Raw genomic sequence first — 22447 nt, forward strand, 5'->3', positions numbered from 1 at the left:
GGTGATCTCTTGAAAATCCCCCGTGCATTTTTTTTTATGGGGGGGGGGGGGGGGGGGGGGGGGGGGGGGGGGGGGGGGGGGGGGGGGGGGGAATTGGTGCAGAATATATTCTGAAAGATCAAGTCTCTCCCAAGCTATGCTAGGGCTAGGACTAAACTCTAAGCCCCATAGTTTAGGCTCTTATGATCACTGGGTGCAATTTTATTTTCTACCCAGGCTGGGGGGTCCCGGGGTCATGCAGGACCTCATGGATTGTAGGGTGGAAAGGACGTTCGGTTAGCTCCATCCCTTAGTCCCGGGAAGCTCTCTATCTCCCTCAGGTCCTATCTGGTGCGGGGAGGGCAGGTCTGGAGCACCGCGTAGCTACGGAGGGGGGCGAACGGGGCGGGACCACTAAGCTGCAGAGGGGCGCTGGGGATGCGCTCTGCGGCTGGCGCGGGAGTGGGCGGTGCTTGAGGCGGAGCGGGCAGGGGAGGAGCCTGCAGCCCCAGCCCCTGCAGCCCTCCCCAGGCTGCCGCCGTTCCAGCCCCCCACTCGCTGCACATTCGGCGCTCGGGTCGGTGGCGGCTATCCTATCAGCTGGCTGGCTGGGGGAGCTGCGGGCGAGCGTCGGAGCCGTAGCAGTCTCAGCCACAGCAACAGCCGCAGCAGGAGCAGCAGCCGCAGCAGTAGTCTCAGTGGCAGCAGCAGCCAGCGTGCCTCTCCCGGCTTGAGCCCAGCGCTGCCCAGCAGCGTTGTCCTCCGGGCGGTGAGAGCGGGCCGCTGCCCCTCTTCTCTGCCCGGCTAGCGGCCAGCTGGTGCGTCCTGCCTGCCTGCTTGCCTCGTGCCCTCCCGCGGCTGCTCCGGGCTCGCTCTCCGTCCCCCAGTCCGTGTCTGTCCGCTTCTGCTGGGCTTAGCGCGCCCACTCCTCCGGCCAGATGATGAACTTCTTGCGGCGCCGCCTCTCCGACAGCAGCTTCATCGCCAACCTGCCCAATGGCTACATGACCGACCTCCAGCGGCCTGAGCCACAGCAGCCGCCCCCTCCTCCCGGCTCGGCCTCTGGCCCCGCCGGGCCGCCGGCTGCCGGCTCTCCGGCCCCCGAACGAAGGCCTCCTCCGCCCCAGGGGCAGGGGCAACCCCAGCAGTCCGCGCCGCAGCCGGCCCCGCCGCAGGCTCAGCCAGCAGCCCCGGTGCAATCCATGAGCAGCAGCTTCTTCAGCTCCCTGTCCAACGCGGTGAAGCAGACGGCCGCCTCGGCCGGGCTGGTGGACGCCCCCTCCACCACTCCTGCCGCCTCCAGAAAGTCCAAGTTGCTCCTGGTCATTGATGAACCGCACACTGACTGGTAGGTGGGCCCTACCCAGCCACTGCTGCCCCACCCCTGGCCCCGGTCTAGTCGCTGTCCCCGGTGCTGACCTCGGGACTCGTATTCACTTCTAACGCTGAGACCACTGGGGTTAATCATTCATGCTTCCTCCTTCCCCAGTGCTCCCCATCCCCCCATCTCTTTACTAGACATATTTCGTGCCTGGGCGATTGGGTGGACTAGGCTTGCTATGGAATGAGGAGGGGCGGGAGTGGAGGGGGGAAGGTACGTGCTTAAAGCCTGGAGAGGTTACCAGGTCGCCGAGAGGGAATTTGACATGGGTCTAAAACTAGGAAATGTGATCAATTAAAGATTTGTTAGCCAAATTCCGGATCATGTGGCAGAAGCCTAGAAGCTTAAACTAGAAAATGTGAAAAAAAAATAATAATAGGAAGTCCTACTTTACACAGCAAGTAATGAACTTGGGGGGATGTTTTAGCTGAATATGTGATATTGTGAAAAAAAATAGGTTCAAGAAAGAATCAGTAAAAGATCTCTGCCTGGTTATCTTCGGGAGGGCTGGGAAGCTTGAAACATATCCTCAAAACACTAAGGCTGTCAACAGAAAACAATCAAGCCTTCCCACAACTTGTCTCTTGGTGCCTCTTTCATTGACAGATCCCTGGACTGGAGGAGACTCCAGAACCATCATTCCTGAATGGGATTTCTTGTATTCATATGCTTTGCCACTTTATCTGTGTGTGTTTTAGCTTATTAATATTATTTTTGCTCCCCTGCGACCCCCCCATTCTTCCTTTTGAGATATAGATTCTATAAGGGATGACTGATGTTGGTGCTGGTGGAATGAGTTATGGAGAATGCGATAATGCTTGTTACTTAGTTGTGGCTCTGGGGGACAGCTGTCTATTGAGCTTATTTGTTAGTCTTATTTTTTTCTCCCTTCCCCCATGATGAAAAAAAAGAGCCTTGAGGAGGGTTTCAGGAAATGGCCATCTGGTACAAGGTGTAGTGGTGAATGGTGCAGAGGGAAATTAGGAATAGAATAGGAAAGGCATTTAAAGACAACTATGGTGTCTCATTCATCTGCAGCTCCATTCATTTCAACAAGTCTATTGAGCACTTACTGTTTTCAACACTTTGTAGGGCTAAAAGAAAACATGACTCTTGCCTTCAAAGACTGTAAATTGTGTTAGAGACATGTCAAATACATGAAACCATTAAATAAAAATCTAAGGCAATCTATAAGTATCCAAAGAATTGTTATGACAAGAAGTATTATAGGAATTCACAATAAGGAAATGTGGCTTGATCTGGTCAGGAAAGATTTCTTGGAGGAGGTGAGTTTTGATCTTTATCTCAAGAAGAGCAGCATTTGGAGAAGGAAAGAATGTTAATGACTCAGATTTTTCATTGTAGAGCTCATACCTTCCTGCTCTTTGGCTCAATTTCTCACCCTATACGTGTTTTTATTCTTTAGGTAAAAATACTCTATCCTACATTGGCTGTTTGGCATATATATTGTGGTTCTCCTGAAAGACTGGGCTTTAATTTGTATTTTCAGAGTTTTAGAATCATCTCAGGGTTGTTGCTCCTATAGAAAGATTGCTAAGCATTAGATGAGACAATTTGGCTCGTTGCCCTTTATGTTGCTTCACCATACCTCCAGACACTTATGCAAACCAAAGCTGCAGAGGACATCGTGTGTTGAATGCCAACTGTTTGATTTTTTTCAAACTTATAGCATTTATATATTAATACACCATTTAGCACAGCACCTAGCATACAGTAGTAACATAATAAATGATAATTGAGCCTCGGACTAATACTCATCAAGCCTGAAGACTAGTATCTCTCCATGGTTGGCAGAATTTCCCAGAATTCCAGGATTAATATTCATTAGAAATGTGTTCAGGCTCATTGAACACCCTGGTCATTATTGATAAATGGTTGTAGTGAAATATTCTTTGTGAAATTAGATGCAGATGTGATGTTTTCCAGGTGCCTACTCAGGGCAAGTGCAGAGACTTAATTAAAAAGTGCTCAAGGTGCTAAATGATGATGATGGGGGGTAGAAAATGCTGCTCTTTCAATTTAAGTTTCTATCAAAGTGTTGGACTAACAGGTGTCATTTATGCCTTGTGAATGTTGCAGATGAGAAGCAGTCATTCAGCACCCCACCCCAGCACAATTTTGGTGTTCTGTTCTCAACTGTATGGTAGACAGATGGAAGCAGAAGGGTTTTAACAGATAGTTTTTGAAAGCTGTGATTTTAAGAAGGTCTTAAGTCAAACAGGCTTTCAAAACAGCCAAGTTAACAGTATTGAGATCCCTTATAATTTTTTGTTGTTGTGGGGGAAAAGGGATCTGGGCATTGACCAGTATTTGTGTGTGTGGAAGGGATGGCTGAAATTTGTGCTGATAAATTTTTAATAATTGATTCTCTGGGGGAAATTGTATACAGGACACACTTTTAAATTTAATTTGGATTATTAACATTTTCTCACTTCTTGAAGTCTATAATCAATCCACAAAACAACAAATCAAGTCCTGATTTGTAGAGTTTGTTGATTTTTTAATTTAAATATTTACAATGAAAATTTAACAATCAGCTAGAGCCAACCAGTTCAAAATGATTCGAATATTCCTGAGTAAAGAGAGGTGGAGATGGGGAAGCTCTTGGGGTATTTTCTTTAAAAGATTTTTGCATTTTATATTATTGTACTCCTCCCCACAACATAACTAAAGTGGACACAGATGTTGTATGACTTCATTAAAATATAAATTTTTAAAAAATCACTGAATTTAAAAATATACCTTGAAACAGAGACAGCATAGCATAGTAGAAAGAATATTGGCTCTAGAGCCAGAAGAATTGTATTTAAATCCTATTTCTGACACTAGATATGTGTCCATAGATATATCCTTTAACTCTCTGGGCTTCAGTTTTTTCACATATAAAATGAGGTTATTAAACTAAATTATCTCTACACTGCCCTCAAACTGTACATCTGTAAATTATTATAAATTTTAAGAATTCCTTTCAGAAACTGTCTTTGCAACTGATATATTAAGAACACTAAAAGTGTGCTTGAAATTATTTTTAATAAACATCTAGTATTTCAAATTTCATCTTTCTAAGTTGGAGGGGTCATTTACTTCTGTGTTTTAGTGATCTTTTTGTATTCGTGTATAAAGAAAAAGGACCAATTTTGGGGATAGCGGCATTGGGAGGGTAGCATAAAGCATCATTATAATCTAACTGGTGAAGAGATGCCTGTGCCCATACAAATCCTGCTGTCTAATTTAATTAAATGTCTTGGGCATTTAAAAAGCATCTTTCAAGTGTCAGACACTGTGCTAGGCACTAGGACTACAGAGATAAAATTGAAAGGCTTTCATTTCAAGCACATTCTATTTTACTGGGGTTAAGGAAATAGCTTGATGTATAAAATATGTAAAAGGAAATATATATGTGCATATTATACACACACACACACACACACACACATGTTTTGTGAGAAGCACCAGCATCTTTGGAAACCAGAAAAAGCCTCAAAGGTTGTGGCAGTTGAGCCGAGCCTTGAAGAAAGATAGGGATTCAGAAAATGATACAGTTGAGATCTTTCTTTTTCTAAGAAAAAGAAAGATCTCAACTGTATCATATAAAGAAAGATCTCAACTGTATCATATATCCTATATATGAACCTTGTTGAACCTTCCAATATCAAAATTGAAAACCACTGCAGTCCAATTCAATTTTGATTATCCAGGTGCTGCTTTTCGATGGATCAACAATTTAGGAATGCATTGGGACAACCAGGACACAGTGCTAAGTCTGGAGTGGGGAAGAGCTGAGTTCAAATTCAGCCTCGGTTACTTACTAGCTTGGACAAATCACTTCATCCTGTTTGCCTTAGTTTTATCATTTATAAAGTGGAAGTAGTAATATCCTCATTACATGCTTCAAAAGGCTATCACAAAGCTCAAATGAAACAATGGACATAAAGTACCTTGTAAACTTTAAAGTACTGTATGAATGTTATGTGTTATCAACTAGATAAAAACCCCTTGAGGGCTCAGATGATATCTGATGATGATAATGATGAAAATTATAATAACACAACTAACATTTATAAAGCACAGTGCTCAGTTTGTTTGGCTGTTTGTTGCTGGGTCTAGAATTAGATTGGGCTTGAGGTGGTTGAAACTATTGGCTATCATGAAGTTTTGGTGTTCCCAATGTACTTGATTTTATCAATGTTATATTATTTTGGTATAGACATTATATCCTATGGTATATATGGTATATACTATATCATAGATTGTGGTAAAAAAAAGATGGGCCTTAATTTGACTCATTGATTCTATAGTATCCTCATACTCATTAAACCGGAAGGGACATTTTGTCCAGTATTTTGTCCCTACCATCATTTGACAAATAAGGAAAGTTTTGTTTTTGAGGGGTAGGTAGATATTAGGAGACAAAGTGCTTTTGATCTTTTAGGATATATCATTACTTATTTCTAAGACTGGTCCTGTACAGCTGCTGTAGCCCAAGATGATATTCATCTTTCTGCAAGATGGAACCAGCTCTAAAACTCTCGGTTCCTCAGAACTCCTTGTCCTTGGCATCCCTCTCTCCTTCTGCTAGGAGAGAATAGAGAGTGGTCATCTGAGAATCCCTCCTACATCCTCCATTTTAGGAGAGGGCCCAGGGCAGCCATATGAACATTTCCCACACAGATATTCTCCCAGACTTCATCATCTCCACCAATAACTCTTCTTTATGCAAGATGGGAATCAACTATGAAACTCAAATTTCCTTTTTGCTTTTTGGCTTCAGGATTTCAATGTTTCCCCACCCCAAAATGGTTCCCTAATATGCTTCCTTGACTTCTTAGTTTCTTTTTATTCATTGTATGCTCTCGTTAGCTTATAAACTCCTTGAGTTCAGGGGCTGTCTTTTGCTGGTCTTTGTTATCCATCATGTTTAGTACAGTGCCCGGCATATAATAGATGCTTAATGAAAGGCCATTGACTATTCATTGATAAATATAATATCTCACATTTCTTTGGCACTGGGAGATTTCAATAATGTCTTCCCAACAATCTTTTAAAAATAGTATTTTATTTTCCCCAATACATGCAAAGATTGTGGTCAGCATTCACCTTTATAAGAGGTTGTTCCAAAATTTTCTATGTCTCTCTTTCCTTCTCCCTCCCAAAGGCAGCAAGTAATCCAATGTATCCATGTGCAATTCTTCTAAATATATTTCCATATTCATCATGTTGCACAAGAAAACTCATATGAAAAGGGGAAAATGAGAAAGAAAAAAACAAGAAAGCAAACAGTAAAATCAAAAGGAGAAAATACCATGCTTTGCTCCACATTCAGTTTCCATAGTTCTCTCTCTAGATGGGGATGGCACTTTCCATCACAAGTCTATTGGAATTATCTTAGATCACGTCATTGTTGTAAAGAACCAAATCCATCACAGTTGATCATCACATAATCTTGTTGATACTGTGTACAGTGCTTACTTGGTCATGCTCACTTCACTCAGTATCAATTCATGTAAGTTTTTCCAGGCTTTTCTGACATCAGCCAGCTCATCATTTTTAATAGAACAATAATATTCCATTATATTCTTATATCATAACTTATTCTGCTATTCCCCAACTGATGGCCTCACAAAAATCTTATAAAGTAGAAATGTAATTATTATCTCCATTTTACAGATGAACAAATTGAGACTTAAGAGATCAAGAAACTGGAGCATGGTTACACAGCTAATAAGTATCAAAACTAGAATTTTAATTATAAACAGGTAAAAAGTTGCTTTCCCTATGGAAAGTGCAGTCAAGAAGGTGGGATGTTTGTTTTAGAGAGTGGGGAGGATGTCATCATCTGGTTGTTTTGTATGATTTGTCCTAAGGGATTTGGTAAAGTGGTACCCAAAATCTGAGGGACTCCAGAGAGAGTTCTCCAAGTCCAAACCAACCTTGATTAAGAATCCCCTCTAAAACATTCTTGACCAGTGATCATCAGACCTCTCATAACCTTTAGTATCCAATGATTTTGCCTTTGAATACACTGAATTACTAAGAAGTATATCTCTATGTCAAGGATAAATTTGCTTCTCTAATTCTTCCATTCATTGCCTCTAATTTTTCCTAGGGAAAACATACAGAAAAAAATTCCATTATTTTCCACATGATGGCCCTTCAAACACTGGAAAGTAGCTACTGTGTTGCCCAAAGTCCTTTTCAGGGTAAATAAAGGTGACTAGTTCCTTTCATCAATTTTTTGTATGACATGGTTACCAGTCCTTTAACCTTTTTATTGTCTTTTATTCTTTCTCCAGGCAGTGAGGTAGTGAAGGAGATAGGGCACTGTGATTGGAACCAGGAGCACTTGTGTTCAAATCTGGCCTCAGACACTCCCTAGCTGTGTGACCTTGGGCAAAGTCACTCAACCCTGTTTGCCTCAGTTCCCTCACCTGTAAAATGGACTGGAGAAGGAAATAGCAAAACCATTCTAATAACTTTGCCAAGAAAACTCCAAACGGGGTCATAAGGAGTCAGACACGACTGAACAACAATAGCAACAATACCAACACGTTCCCGTTTGCCTTTTCCACTTCCAAAAATGTTCTGCTGAATACTGAACCAATATTGTGGATGAAGTCACAGGATCTCACAGTAGCCATCTAGCCTAATGCATACCTCAGAAAACACCTGACCTAATATCTGCAGTCTTTACTTTGCAGATTTTCAGGGCTAAGGAACCTATTACTTCCCCAGGCAGACCCTTCCTTTTGCATAACTCTCACTGTTAAATGATAGTTTCTTATATTAGCCTATGCTTTACTCTTTGCCAATCTGAACCTTTATTCCTAGTTTAATTCAATCTAACATGAACTTTTTTTTTTATTTTTAGAGGGAATTAGGATTAAATGACTCCACACAGTGAGGTCCCTGAGGACAGATTTGAACTTAGATCCTCCTGATTATAGGACCAATACTCTATCTACTTTGCTACCTATCTGTCCCTCTAATATGAACTTAAGTGTATCTACTACATCTGCAAGGTATTGTGTTAAGTATTTATGATACAGAAACAGAAACAAAAGAATCTCTGCCCTCAGGGAGGTTACTTTCTACTGGTTCTGCCCAACTGAATCTGAAGTAACCATGTTCCAGCTTTTTGAAAACTTGGACAGTTATCACATTCAATCTGAAGCCTTTTTTTAATCACCCCCACTTCCTGAATAGGGCAGAAGACATCAGAACTTACAATTCAGTTCTGGGTTTTGGGAAGGTAGTGTCAACAAGCATTTATTGAGAAGGGGTTGAACTTTTGGCAGAACTAAGGGTAGATAAGACTGACAGCTGCTTATGGTGCAATATTTGGGAAGGGATGATATCGAAGGGTCCCTTTAAATAGTTTTTATAAATGCACATGCAATGTTTTTAATGCAAACAAATTTTGCTCTTTGTGGAATGTTGGTTTTAATTGTGTGGTAAGCCAAGTCACGGGCATTATAGGAGCTCAAAGTTTCTGTGCCACATAAGGGGGGCCATTTTAAAGCCTTGCTGAATTGCCTTGCCCTGGTTTGGGCTTTGGACAAACTCTACCGTATATTGTTGCAGGTCTTTGAGGGGTCTCCAGTTGGTTATTGGAAAGGGAAGTGTTATCAGGGGAACCTGCAGGATTTAAACCTGAATATAGTCAGGCAGTGAATTTCTATAAGCAATTTGTGGGAACAAGGCTGCCTGAGAAATAATGGTCCCCAAAAGGAAGCCTGTCAGCATGGTGTCTAGTGATAATTTAAAAAAAAATGTTGAAGGAGGATGAATATGACCCCAACAGGCCCCTGTCGACCATTTTTGAATGATCTACGGTGAGGTAACGGTAGCATTTATAAGAAACCCAGTTAAAATGTTGGCGTGGAGATGTGGCATGACGTTAACACACTTCTTTTTTAAGAACATAGCTGACAATCACACACTTGTTTTTTGGACTGTGGCAGACATAAAGGAAAGGGACTGGTTTGGGGGGAGGTGGGAAGAGTACTTGAATAAAGGGTAGAAGACCTGGCTTCCGATTCTGACAAGGCTACTCATTTGTGATAGAATTCATTTAAACCCTTTGAGTTTTAGTTCTTCACATGCAAAATGGGAAAAATAATTATACTATCGATCTTATAGCATGGTGGTGAAAAGCAAAAAAGATCGTGTATCTAAGGTAAAGTACAATATAAGTGGGACCTATTATTGATTTGAGCTAATAATGCTAGCTGACATTTACTAGCACTTTGAAAGTTTGCCAAAGCAATAACATATATTATCTTGTTTCAGCCTTGAAACAGCACTGTGAGACAAGACTAGATGGCTACTGTGAGATCCTGTAAATGAGATCCCATTTTATATTTGAGGAAACTGAGGCTCAGGGAGAAGGAAAGTACTTGCTCTTGGTCACATAGCTAGTGTCAGAGGCTGAGTTCAGACTCATCTCTTCCTGACTCCAAGTCTCAAAAATGTTTGACTGAATATGTACCCAGAGGTAGCTTTTTAGGGGAAAGACTGCTAAATCCCAAATCAAAAGACCTGGTTTCACAGTCCTGACCTGTACCTATTGGCTGTGTGTCTCTGGGAAGTTTCCCTATCCAGAAGAATCTCAGAAGATCGGCAGCTTCAGGGTAGAGACCAATTTTTTTTTTGTCTTTGTATGTTGCACGTAATATATTCTTAATACATGTTTGTGGAATTGGATTGGACTGAATATATAAAATGTGAGAGTTAATGCTTGTGTTACTAATGTTATAGGATTATTATGATGAAATACTTTATAGACTTCAAAGTGTGTAAGACATGTAAGAAATTACACGTCAATGTGAGTTATAATTGCTAAAAAAAAAAAAAATCAAATTTCTTCATTGGTTAAATCATTGTGCCAAAATAATGGGACTGCTGATAGTATGCATGACAAAGGTAGGGATATAGTGTAGATGGGTGAAAGGAAACAAGTATTAATTAAGAATCTATTATGTCTAGCTGTGTGACCTTGGGCAAGTCACTTGACCCCAATTACCTCAAAAAAAAAAAAAAGAAAAGAAAAGAATCTATTATGTGCAGACACTTTTTGAGCCTCACCACAATTCTGGGAGGTAAGTGCTATTATGATCCTCACCTTATAAGCAGATAGAAATCAAGTGACTTGGTCAGGGCCACACAGCTGGTGTGCATCTGAAATGGAATTTGAACATAGGTCTTTTTGACCTGATAGACAGTAGTTCCGGGACTCTGTTTATTGTACTACCTAGCTCCCTTTGGGGAACAATGACCCTGCTTCCTTATTTTACCTTTTGTTCTGGTTCACATTTATTTCTTGGTAATAAAAAAAAGATCTAGGGAAGGTCTAATGCTAAATTAAAATAGAGTTTCTACTGCTACCCAGATAAGAATTGAAAAGAAAAGAGAACTTAATTCAGGGCACTGTTTGGTTTTTGTGAGTAGAATATGATGGTTGTGATTAAAAGACTACAACTTATTTTATCTGGAGAAGATTCTAACCATGCTATTTAAAAAAAAAATATATATATATATATATATATATATACATATGTGTGTGTGTGTGTGTGTGTGTGTGTGTGTATCTATCTATTCCCATGCTATAATTTAGCATCCTCTTTGACCTTAGGACCCTTTTATAGTCTTAACTATTGAGTACCTCAAAGAGGGTTTATTTTGGCAATTAAAATGGATATATTTAAAATATTTATTAATACTTAAAAAATAAACTCATTACATATTAATATAAATAACATTTTTAATAAACAATTTTTCCAAAGCAAAAAAAAAAAGTAATGGCAAGAGTGGAATTGTTTTGCACAGTTCCCAAGTCTCTCTAATGTCTATTAGCTCAATAGAAGGGATTTAGTTTCCCAAATCTGCTCTTGCATTCAGTCTTCTGTGATATAGTTTTGATTGAATTATTTGAAGAAAATCAAGCCTACCAGAGATATGTAGTTGGAAAACAGAAAAAAAAAACATTTTAATAGGTAAATAGCAGTTTTAACTCTTATACCTTGTTAAAAGGGGTTGGGGATCCCAATGTTCCTTAAAAAATCTGGTAGCAGGGAGCAGCTCCTAGTAGAAATGAGGCAGCCACACTGAGCTTCTAAGAATATGTGCTCAACAGTCACTATGAGATCAGTAGTCAATGCAGAGTTAGAAGAATAAGTTAACCCTCCACATATATGGTCATATTTAATTTTTTATGTGTTACTTCTCAGATATATTTCTAAAATATTCCTAGGCTTATGGGGAAAGTGTTCTATTGTAACCTTTTTCAGAAAATTATGCTATTTTATTATATGTTTTTGCTTTGCTTGCTTGTCTTTTGGCTGATAGAGAAAAAGGAAACCTATTGATGGGGGCTTATAGAGTGCAGTTTTCAATGGAGGTGGAAGTATAGAATATTTTGAATTTGGAATAGTTAATCTGGAGGCTGCTCATGCTACTAATACTACTATTATTTTTATTAGTAGTATTTTACTAGGAAAGGACCTTTTCAAAAAAAAATGAGTACAATCACTTACATAAACAGAATTGCTTCTTCTTCTATTTCTCCTAGTGACTAACATGGTAATTTATTACAGGAGAAGAGAAGGACCTGGAATTGAACTTTAATGCTGATATTTATCACCTTCTTGACCTTAGGCAATTTACTTAACCTCACTGAATTTCAGATTGATCTGCAAAATGATTTTAATAATGCTTGCAGTATCTACCTTTTCCTGGTGCTATAAGAAAAATTCTTTATCAACTTTAAATGGGACAACTAGATAGAATGGTGGGAGTGGAGTCAGGAAGACTTCAATTCAAATTCAGTTTCAGTTATTTACTAGCTGTGTGATACTGAGCAAGTCACTCCACCTCTCTCTGCCTCAGTTTTCTCATCTGTAAAATGGGGATAATAATAGCACTTACCTCACAGGGTTGTGGTGTGGATCAAATGAGATAAGAATTGTAGAGTCCTTAGTACAGAGCCTGAAAGATGTTTGTTATTATCATGTAAATAGGAATTGACTTTTTGGTATCATTACTGATCTATTAGTAGTAGTAGTTTTTACTAGTTTTATCTCAAGTATTAATATTGATTCTGCTGGTAACCACTGGTCCTCAGTTTCTTATTTGTAAAATGGGGATAATAATTTTTGGATTGTCTCTCCTCATGAGGCTGTTATGAGGAAATCATTTTGTAAAATATAAAATGCCATTGAAATGGAAGTCATTATTGAAAGTTGCCCTTAGCTCCTTCCCAGGCATTTAATATGTCAGGCCATCTACTTTGTATTAACATGAACACAAAGTGAATTTCATTCTGTCTTACCATAAGGTTCCCCAGTAAAATATTATCACAGAAAAATATTTCTTCACTTTTTCTTCCAGTTCCTCAATCTTTAGAATCTGGGTTGGGAATAGGGGATGTAGTGTTAATCTTCACTGCTGGTTATTCTCCTGTCCCTTCAGAATACAGCAGGCTGTAGTGATTTCAATCACATGATTACATTAATAGCCAGGCATTTTTTGTTCTCCTAAGTTTGAAAATGGAATCTTCTGTGTCCTTGAGTCTTTGAGCTTTTACTGGAACCATTGCCTTTTGGTGGTGGTGGGAGTAGGGAGCATAAACTTCAGAACTGAAAATGAGCTTGTGATCATTTAGACCACAAGGGTAAGAAGCCTGCAAAACTTCCAAGTATAGTCCAATCAGAGTAAAATGTAATTGGGTAATGTTTAACAAAATAAATAAAAATACAAAACAGTATGGTTAATGTTAACTTGTGTTTTTCTAAGTCAGTTTGCAGCTGCAAGGATATATTTCTATGTGAATATAACATTACTGATTGTTGACCAACCTAACATCTTTACAAAAAGGGAAACTGAGGCCCAGAGTTATTAAATGGTTTGCTCTATAACACAGCTGGTAAGAAGAGCTGAGATGAAAACCAGTTCTTTGGCTCTAAATCTAGCATTTTTCCCCATGAAAATCTAAAAATAAATATCTACATTTCATGAAGAATAAAAAAAATTGGCTTTAAAAAGCTATGCATCTGCACAAAGTAATATTTAATGGTGTCTTTCATGATGTCCTTCATGCATTATCTGTTAGGCAGCTGCTTATTCCTCATCCTAGCTCTGGTTACTCAATAATTATAATATGTCTCATAATATTGCCTAAGTCAGCTAAGGTTCTAAGTCTAGAATCTTATCAGGTTAGGCACCTGCTTTAACTTAATTTCATGTTTCCTTAGTGAATGAGAAGTTGCTTCCTCTCAGTTCAATTCAGAATGCATTTGTTTAAATGGACTAGAAACTGCTAGGATCTAGTTGCTTCCCTCAGGAGTTTTCATCTTACTGGGAGAAGGGATGCAAAGACTAGACAGGGTAAATAACACAAAGTAACATGGGAGATGATGGGCTTTGGAGAGCACTCCCAACTGTGGAATCAGCAAAGACCTCTTGGAAGAGATGATCTATTCCCTGAGCCTCCAAAGGGACTAAGGATCCCCAGCAGAAAGGTGAGTAAAATGTCCATTCCTTGCATGGGGAAAAGTCTCTATACAAAGGTTTAGAAGTGGGAAATGAATATTTGTCCACCATGTTGGGGGCTTCTTCCATTAGCTATCTCATTCTTGCTGATGTAGTCACCTTTCATACTATAAATTAGTGACATCTTTTGAATATGGATATTTTTGAAGGTAGGGAGAAGCAGCTTAGGATTTCAAGAATCTCATCTCAACACTCATTCACTGGTTGTATTCCCCTATAAATGGGTTCCTCCCCAAATACATTTTAGAAATGCTCTAAGAAACTGGATTCTTTCCAACAATGAGATGATTAAGGCCAGTTCCAATGATCTGGTGATGAAGAGAGCCATCTACACCCAGAGAGATGTAGTGGAGACCATGTAGAGAAGGACAATCCACTGAGTGTGGACCACAACATAGCATTTTTACTCTTTTTGTTGTTGTTTGCTTGCATTTTGTTTTCTTTCTCATTTTTTTCTTTTTGATCTGATTTTTTTTTGTGCAGCAAGATAATTGTATAAATATGTATATATTGGATTTAACATATATTTTAACATGTTTAACATAAAAAATAAGGAAAAAAACAACAACAACAAAAAGAAATTTATCCTCAAGCAGATTAATCAAGTTTTTTTTTCCATTACTAAAGCTATTATTCTCTTTGAAAAAGTGATTCTCAGCAAGGCTACACAAACATGGAAATCTTGTCCTCTTTCCCCTCATCTCCATTTTAGTTTTTTTTTTTTTAAACAATCTTTCTTATAGATTTTTCAGGAACACATCTCTTACACAAAGCCAGAGCATTGTTGTCACCAATGTCCCCCTCAACAGAAGCTGGGCCTCCTCTTTTTATGGGTTTAGAGATACTCCTGGTGTGTATATGTGCGTGCTTGTCTGGGAGGCTTGTCTGCAAGACAACTGGAAACTGCATGATGCGTATGAGGCATTGTTCATCCTGTGTTTTAACCACCCACACAGACGCAGCTGGGAATCTAAAAGCTGTGTGCAGTTCTAGGATGAAGGCTGTAATGGCAGGCTCAAAGTAGAGATTATTGCTCACCAGAGGAAGCGTCATTGTGGACACAGAAATTCACCATGGAGTCCTTTCCCCTCCTTCCCTCTGATGAAGATTTTCCTTGGCTTATTGGTTCCTAGTCTGAGTCTACTTGCCTTGCCTGCCCTAGAGAATTTCATAGGAGTTTGGGGGTTCTTAGCCACATCTGTGTGGGTGAGGAGAAAGGAGAGAAACCGACATGCAGTCACCTGGCACCTTGGTTTGTGAACAAATCCTAGTAATAAGACAAAATGGAAGAAAAATGGAAAATATTTCTCAGGGAATTTATCTGCCTGATTGTGCTTTCCTAGCTGTTTATTCTTTGTACAAGTAGCTCAGAGTAGAATGGGAAAGGGAACCCCCAGGATCCTTCGGTAATAATGTACCTTTCATTCTTCAAAGGGCTCTTACATGCCGCCTTTGACCTTTCTCGCTTTTCCAGGTAGCTGGATCTTTGGAGAAGGGAGAAGAATAATCTGGCAAATTCAGTCATGCTCTGTTGATGTTTATCCCTCCGAGGAAAATCTACCTTTAAAATGACTAATTTAGGAGAGAAGGCCAGTGACTTCTTATACTGTCTCGCCTTATTTCAGACATTGCTGGTTAGTTAATATGGCATATGGAAGAAGAAGATCATTTGGGGGCGGGAGAGCTTCTTTTTCAGAGTCATAACATTTAGGGCTTTGCCCCAGAATGGACAATTGAAAGGATGTCCTCTTCTGTGCAGTTTAGCCTCCTCTCCCTGCCAGCAGCACTGAAGGTGACACATCGCATCCATCCAACCCCAGGCGAAGCACCACGCTAGGCACGGGAAGAGCCACAAATACACATGCCTCATGGTCTCTGCTCCCACGGAGTTTGTAGTCTGGTTTCTTTCCATCCTCCCCCACCCTCCGCCACAGAGTCAGCTCTCTTAGGTGTTTCTCATTTTGGCTTCTTCCAAACCCTATTTTGCGTTTTATTTTTCTTTCCTTTCGTATTTTCCTTCCGTATTTTCTTTCCTTTCTTCCAAACCCTATTTTGCGTTTTATTTTTCTTTCCTTTCGTATTTTCCTTCCGTATTTTCTTTCCTTTCTTCCAAACCCTTTTGCTGCCCATCATCCTTCCTCTCCCTTATTTTGCGTACCCTCCCCCATACTTAGGTGGGCTGAGCCGGTGGCCACACCTTGCCTAACGGCTGCCATACCTGTCAGTGGGGTCCGGGCTCTGAGTGAGGAATAATTGAAAGGTAATGACTTTCTTTGGGGGATTCTTGCTGCCCCCTGCTGGCGGCAATAAGTTACCACCGCCAAAAACTCAAAATCAATTGACTTGATCTACAATGTGAGTTCCTCTGCTTAGATTCATTCCCTGTCATTTCTGTCAGAGCTGGGAATGGATACACTGGCTCTTATAGCCTCTTATAGCCAGCCCCCGGATACAGAAAGCACCAAGTGAGATATTGGGCAGCTAAGCAACGTAGTGAATACATGTCACTGGATCCGGATGGCTCTGGAGGCAAGGGGACCTTGCACAGCCCTTCCTCACTTAAATTCATGTCATGGAATCACCTCCCTGTGAGGGTCCTCTTTGACAAAGAAGGACAAACAACAACAAGAAGACTAAGAAAGACCCAGCAGAGATGCTTCTTAGCAGTATGATTTGGGACCAGTCCCTTAACCTCTCCCAGCCTCAGTTTCCTTATCCGGAAAATGGGAATAATAGCACATTCTAAATTGTGAGGATCCGTTGAAATAACCTAAGTAAAACACTTTGCAAGTCTTCAAGAACTATGTAAATGGAAGCCCTTTAGTCAGGCAATAAGCACTTATCGTAGCGAGCAGTGGATTTGGATACAGAAGAAAATGGGTTTAGATCCTAACTTTGCCATTAATATCTCTGAGTCTGGGTGGACTACTTAATAGTAACAGCTAGCATTTATATAATGCTTTAAAGCTAGAAATGAACTTTACAAATATTATTTTATTGGATCCTTGTGATAAGCTGAGAAGCAGGTATTATTATTCCCATTTTACAAATGAAAAAACTGAGACAGACTAAAAATAGTGAATATCAGAACTCGTCTTTGAAGCCAGATCAAAGGATCATAAATGTAGAACTGGATGAAATCTTAGAGACAATTTTATTTTACATGAAACCTAGAGAGATGAAATAACTTGCCTACCATTATATCTATAGTGAGAAGCAAAATGAGGATTTAGACACAACTCTTCTGGCTGAAAATCCCTTGCCATGTCCATTGCCAAATTAATGCTAAAAATAAATCTGAGAAACAAGGATATAATCCTGGATTATTTTTCTCCTCATCCTTTTCCTCATCTTCATTTTCCTTCTTTTTCTCCTCTCCCTCCTCCTTCCCTTCTTCCTTCAGTTCTCCTCTTTTCCTTGATCTTTCCTATTCTCCTTCTTTTTCTTCCTTCTCTCTCTTCTTTTCCTTTCCCTCTCCTTCTTCTCTTTCCTCATCTTCCTTCTCCTTTCCTTTCTCCTCCTTTGCCTTTTTTCCCTCTTTTTCCTCTCTTTCCTCCTCCTCCCTTCTTCCTTTACTTCTTCTTCCTTCCTCCCTTTCTCCGTCTGCTTCCTTTTCTTTCTTCTCTTCTTTCCCCCTCCCCCTCTTCCTAGACTACCTTTGTTTTTAAAAATCTGACTTTAGAAAGTAATTGAAAAGAATTTCAAAAAGATGATGCTCATTTTTTTGTGGGGGGGGGGGAAGGAGAAGATGGAGGGAGGCTTTTTGGAAGTCTTCTAAGCTCTGTGATTTGAAGGAAAGCTAACTGGGAGAGAGCATGGCTGCTGTTGGAAACCTGGTCAAGGGGGCATCTGGCACAGAGCTGCATGGGAACATCCCTTTGGGGCATTTTCCAGGTCTCTTTGTTTTCTTCAGCACTAAGGTAATTGACTCTATTTTTGGCATCTGTGTACCAGACTTGAACTCTCACACCAAACCTTGAGCAGATATGTTCTTTCACAGATACTAGCAGAAGAAGCAGTTGGTCTCCATGTCTCTATGTTAAAGGAAGAGGAGGATATGTTGTTGCCTTACTTCAGGTGGAACAGAGAGAAAATAAGACTCTAGATATAGACATGTCTAGAAAGGACATCAATTAGGTTTTTTTCCTAGTCCTACACCTCCATTTTAAGATGAAAAATTTGAGTCTCAGAAATGTGACTTGTCCAAGACCACATGGCTGATGTCAGAGGCAGGATACAATTCTGGATTTTTCTGACAATGAACCTGGTGTCTTCTATATACACTGCATCCCCTTCATCTTCCCTCCCCTACTCCAACATTAAATAGGCATTAGCCACAGCAGTAAGTTGGATTGGGTTAGGTATGAGTAGGCATGTCATAGCATTTACTACTTGGAAAAACACAGCTTCATAAATTGTTAGGTCTCTTGGAATAGTTTGTGTATATATACAGCTTATAAAATATTTTTCTTATAAGGGAAGGAGAGGGATCATGAAAGACCTTAATCTGAATCCTTCCTATGATTCTTGGTAGAATCTGACCAACTTCTCATCTGTAAAATGGGGATCATAATCCCCAACCCTAAGGTCATTCTGAGGCTGGTTATTCAAGTATGTTATAGAATCATAGACCTAGATTTAAAAATTACTTCAGAGGCTATTTTGCCCAATACCTTCATTTTACAGGTAAGGAAACTGAGACCCAGGGAGGCTACAACCTGCCTGGGATCACAGAAATAGAGAAATGGAATTCAAATCCTGATCCTCTGACATCAACAGCTGAGATTCATCCCACTGTATATTAGAACTGAAGGAAGAAGGGAAGGAGGAAGAAGAGGAAGAGGAGAAAAAGAAGGAAGTTGAAGATGAAGAAAAGGATGAGGAGAAAAATAATCCAGGACTATGTCCTATCCCACCTGTTAAAAGATCTTTAAATGGAAGCCAATGAAAGATTTGAGCTTCAGGTTAATTCCCTGAGTATGTGAAATCTGATAGTAGTTTGAGATCTTCCCCACTGTGGGGGTGGGAGTGGGGTGGAAAATGCTGCATAGGAGATTTTGGAAAACTGAAAAAAACCAACCAAACAAAATCCTCTCAAAATAATAAAATATATAAAATATAAAAAAATTAAAACAAGAATTCCTCAGACAAGAGCTGAGCTTCCAGTGTGGATTGGGAGCTGTCCAGTGTCCCTAAGAACAGAGGAGAAATGCTAGTTTCACCTTGTAAACTGTTCTTCAGTCTCCCCTGGGTTTCTGAGCAATAAATTGAGAATTAGCTTGGTCCCAGAGGATTCCCAGTTCTCTTGCAATCAGCAGACAGTTCCCTAATAGGGAGAGGACATTCATTTATAAATGAGTTTGTGGAAAATGACAAAGCCGGTATTCTCAAAGGTAGGATTTGGAAGAAAGTGAATGTTTCCCCACCTTTGCCAAAATCCATGAGGGCCCCAGGATTGCTGAGGCAGGAATTTCATGGCACTATTAGCACAGGCTTTTCAGTCTGCAGGAGTTTGCCAGTCTCATAAACAGGAGCTGGTGTAGGGAGCAGAAAATTTCTCAACATCTTCTCATTTTCTTTCTTAGCATCCTAGCAACATAGATTCAAAAGTGGAAGAGACCTTAAAGATCATTTAGTCCAATCTTCTTATTTTTCAGATGAGGAAACTGAGGCCCACAGAGACAAAATGAATTTTCCAATGTCATTTCAGTAATTAACAGCAGAGCTGAGATTAGCTAAGAACAGAGAAATAACCTCTGACTCCCCCACACTTACCTCATTCCCTAATAAAGTTTTTTGTCATTTAGTTCCAACTCTCTGTGACCCCATTTTAGGATTTTGTTGGCAAATCATAATAAGTTCATAAGTTTAGAGCTTCAAGGAATCTTAGTTAACATCTGGTCTATCCACCCTATTGAGCTTCAGGAAACAAAAGTTAAGATTTTTACTTAAGGTCATCTAAATACCAGGTGGAGAACCTAAGATTGGCACTCAGGCTCTCTCTGTTCCAAATCTAGAATACTCTCCATTGCATCACACTGTATCTTTTTTTTTTATCTTATCTTTTGAAGATGATAATTTCTTTTTCTTTACTTATTTGTTTACCAGGGAAACTTTGGAAAGAGCTTACCAGATTCCTACTAGTTGAAAGAAATTTCAGAAACAACGCATTTCTGGCTTCTTTTGGTTGTTCTTAATAATTATTCAGAATAAGACTAGGGAGTTGGTACAGGCAAAAGATGAGGCACATGATTAGAAGGGAAGACACGGGTCCTTACAAAGAACTACAGTAGTTTAATTAGGGCAAGAAGGTGGTACAATGGTACTTAGCCTTACAACCAAACCCATAATCACCCACATATCCAAACCTCCCATTCTCCCCACACTCACCATTCTGAACTCTAAGATGTACTTTCACATGTATTTTCTGGTCCCCCACCCCCAAACTACTCATGCTTTCCCCTTTCACTTTCCCCTCATATATTCTGAGCATATCTGGCATGTACCCAGTTATTTACATTTTGTCTCTTTCATTAGAATATATGCTTCATGAGAGAAGGAACTATTTTATTATTATTATTAAAATGAAAAAAGTTTCTAATTACATGTCAAACCAATTTTTAACATCTTTTTTAAAAAAAGAATTTGAGTTCTAAGGAGTTTTCTTCCTCTCTCCTTCTAACTCTCCCTTGAGAAGGCAAGCAATTTAATATAGATTATGCATATAGTCATGCAAAACATATTTCCACAGTAGTCATGTTGTGAAAGAAAACAGACTAAAAAATCCTGAAGAAAAATAAAGTTTAAAAAATATGCTTTGATTTGCATTCAGACTTTGTTTCTTTCTCTGGAGACAGATATTTTTCATCAGGAGTCCTTTGGAATTGTCTTGGGTAATTGTATTGCTGAGAATAACTAAATCATTCACTATTGATCATATTATTGCTGTTATTGTGTTTCTGATACTGCTCACATCACTTTGCATCCATTCCTATAAGTTTTTCCAGCTTTTTCTGAGAGTATTCTGCTCATCATTTATCAAAACACAATCGCATTTCATCACAATCATATATCATAGCTTGTTCAATTATTCCCCAGTTGAGGAACATTCCCCTCAATTTTCTTATTCTTTGCCACTACAAAAAGAGCTTTCATAAATATTTTCATACATCTAGGGTTTTTTTCTTTTTCTTTGAACATCTTTGGGATATAGATATTGCTGGGTCAAAGGTAAGTTTTATAGTTCTTTAGCTTTCCAGAATGGTTGCATCAGGTCACAACTCTACCAACAATGCATTTACCTTTTCTTGTTATTGTGCTTGTGACATGGTGAATACTTAAGAAATTCTTATTGATGGATTAACTGAATTATCAAACTTAATCCTTACACAAGGGCCAGAGTTCTGAGAGATCATCAGGCTTAGTGAATAGAGCATTGTGGGGTTCAAATCTAGCCTCAGACACTTCCTAGCTTTATAGATCCCTGGCAAATCAGAACCTCTCATAGCCTTAGTTTCCTCATCTGTAAAATAATAATAGTGCCTATCCCCAGATTTTTGAGAGGACTAAACACACATAAAGGGCTTAATGATCCCCACCATGTGTACATATACATACATATACAATACATATGAATATATGCATATATAAATGCATACATATATGTATATGGTTTTATGACAAAGAATTAAGTGTCTTGGCTGAGATTATCCAGGGAATAAATGGCAGTCAACTATAGAACCCAATCTTCTCTATCTCCTGAACCAGTTTTCTTTTCTTTTTTTTTTCTGCATTCTTAGATTGATTTTGTTTTGACCTCAAAGTTCTGTGGACTGATGGGAAATCACAAACTGGAAAGAGCCTGCTTGGTTGGTGACAGCTGTTGCGTAGGATGCTTGAAAAATAAAGATTTTCTTTTCTTTTTCTCTGTGAATTTCTGCTAATGTTCTGGGATTTGGTTGACTATTTCTACTCCCTTGGGATTGTTAATCTCTCAACTATACAATATAGCTGGGAGATAGGGAGCTGTCAGAATGTAGGTTTTGTAACTCAGGGTCTAATTTCTTTAAAGTACCTTCCAGAGATTGTTTGGGTCCCTGACTCTGTGTTCAGCATACTCATTTCTCATCCATTGCTGAGGAAGGGATTGCCCTTATGAGCAGACAGACTTCCTCCAGGCTCTTCTGTCTCTTTCTGCCATCACAACTTGGTCAATCTCTGGTCCCACTGACACAACTGCAATTATGCTGAGGATTCTGGTCAAAAAACAATGGAGTATGGAGAGGTGAGGGAGAAGAACAAAATTAACTTTTTCAGGTAGAAAAAGTACCTGACAGAAGTCAAGAAAGCCTGGGTTCAAATATTGCCCCCAACCCTTATTAGATGTGTTACTAAGCCTCTCCTGGTCTCACTTTCCTTATTTGTAAAAGGAAAGAGAAGAATCCAATGACCTCCAAGGTTTTTTTTTTCCAGCTCTAAATCTGTGACCATTGCCATATCTGACTCTAGTTTTTGGCAAAA

The 22447-nt window shown here is 39.5% G+C and overlaps 1 protein-coding gene across 1 annotated transcript in view; it reads left to right on the top strand.

Moving 5' to 3' along the window:
* Positions 1-419: 419 nt before the first annotated feature.
* SYN2 (synapsin II) overlaps positions 420-22447 on the top strand; it is a 273091-nt gene continuing 251063 nt past the window's right edge. The window contains exon 1 of the mRNA XM_003762453.4: positions 420-1327. Within this exon, the coding sequence (XP_003762501.3) occupies positions 918-1327 (410 nt within the window). The 5' untranslated portion in view covers positions 420-917. The remainder of the gene's footprint in view (positions 1328-22447) is intronic.

This window comes from Sarcophilus harrisii, chromosome 1, assembly GCF_902635505.1.
Source record: "Sarcophilus harrisii chromosome 1, mSarHar1.11, whole genome shotgun sequence".
Lineage (NCBI taxonomy): Eukaryota > Metazoa > Chordata > Mammalia > Dasyuromorphia > Dasyuridae > Sarcophilus > Sarcophilus harrisii.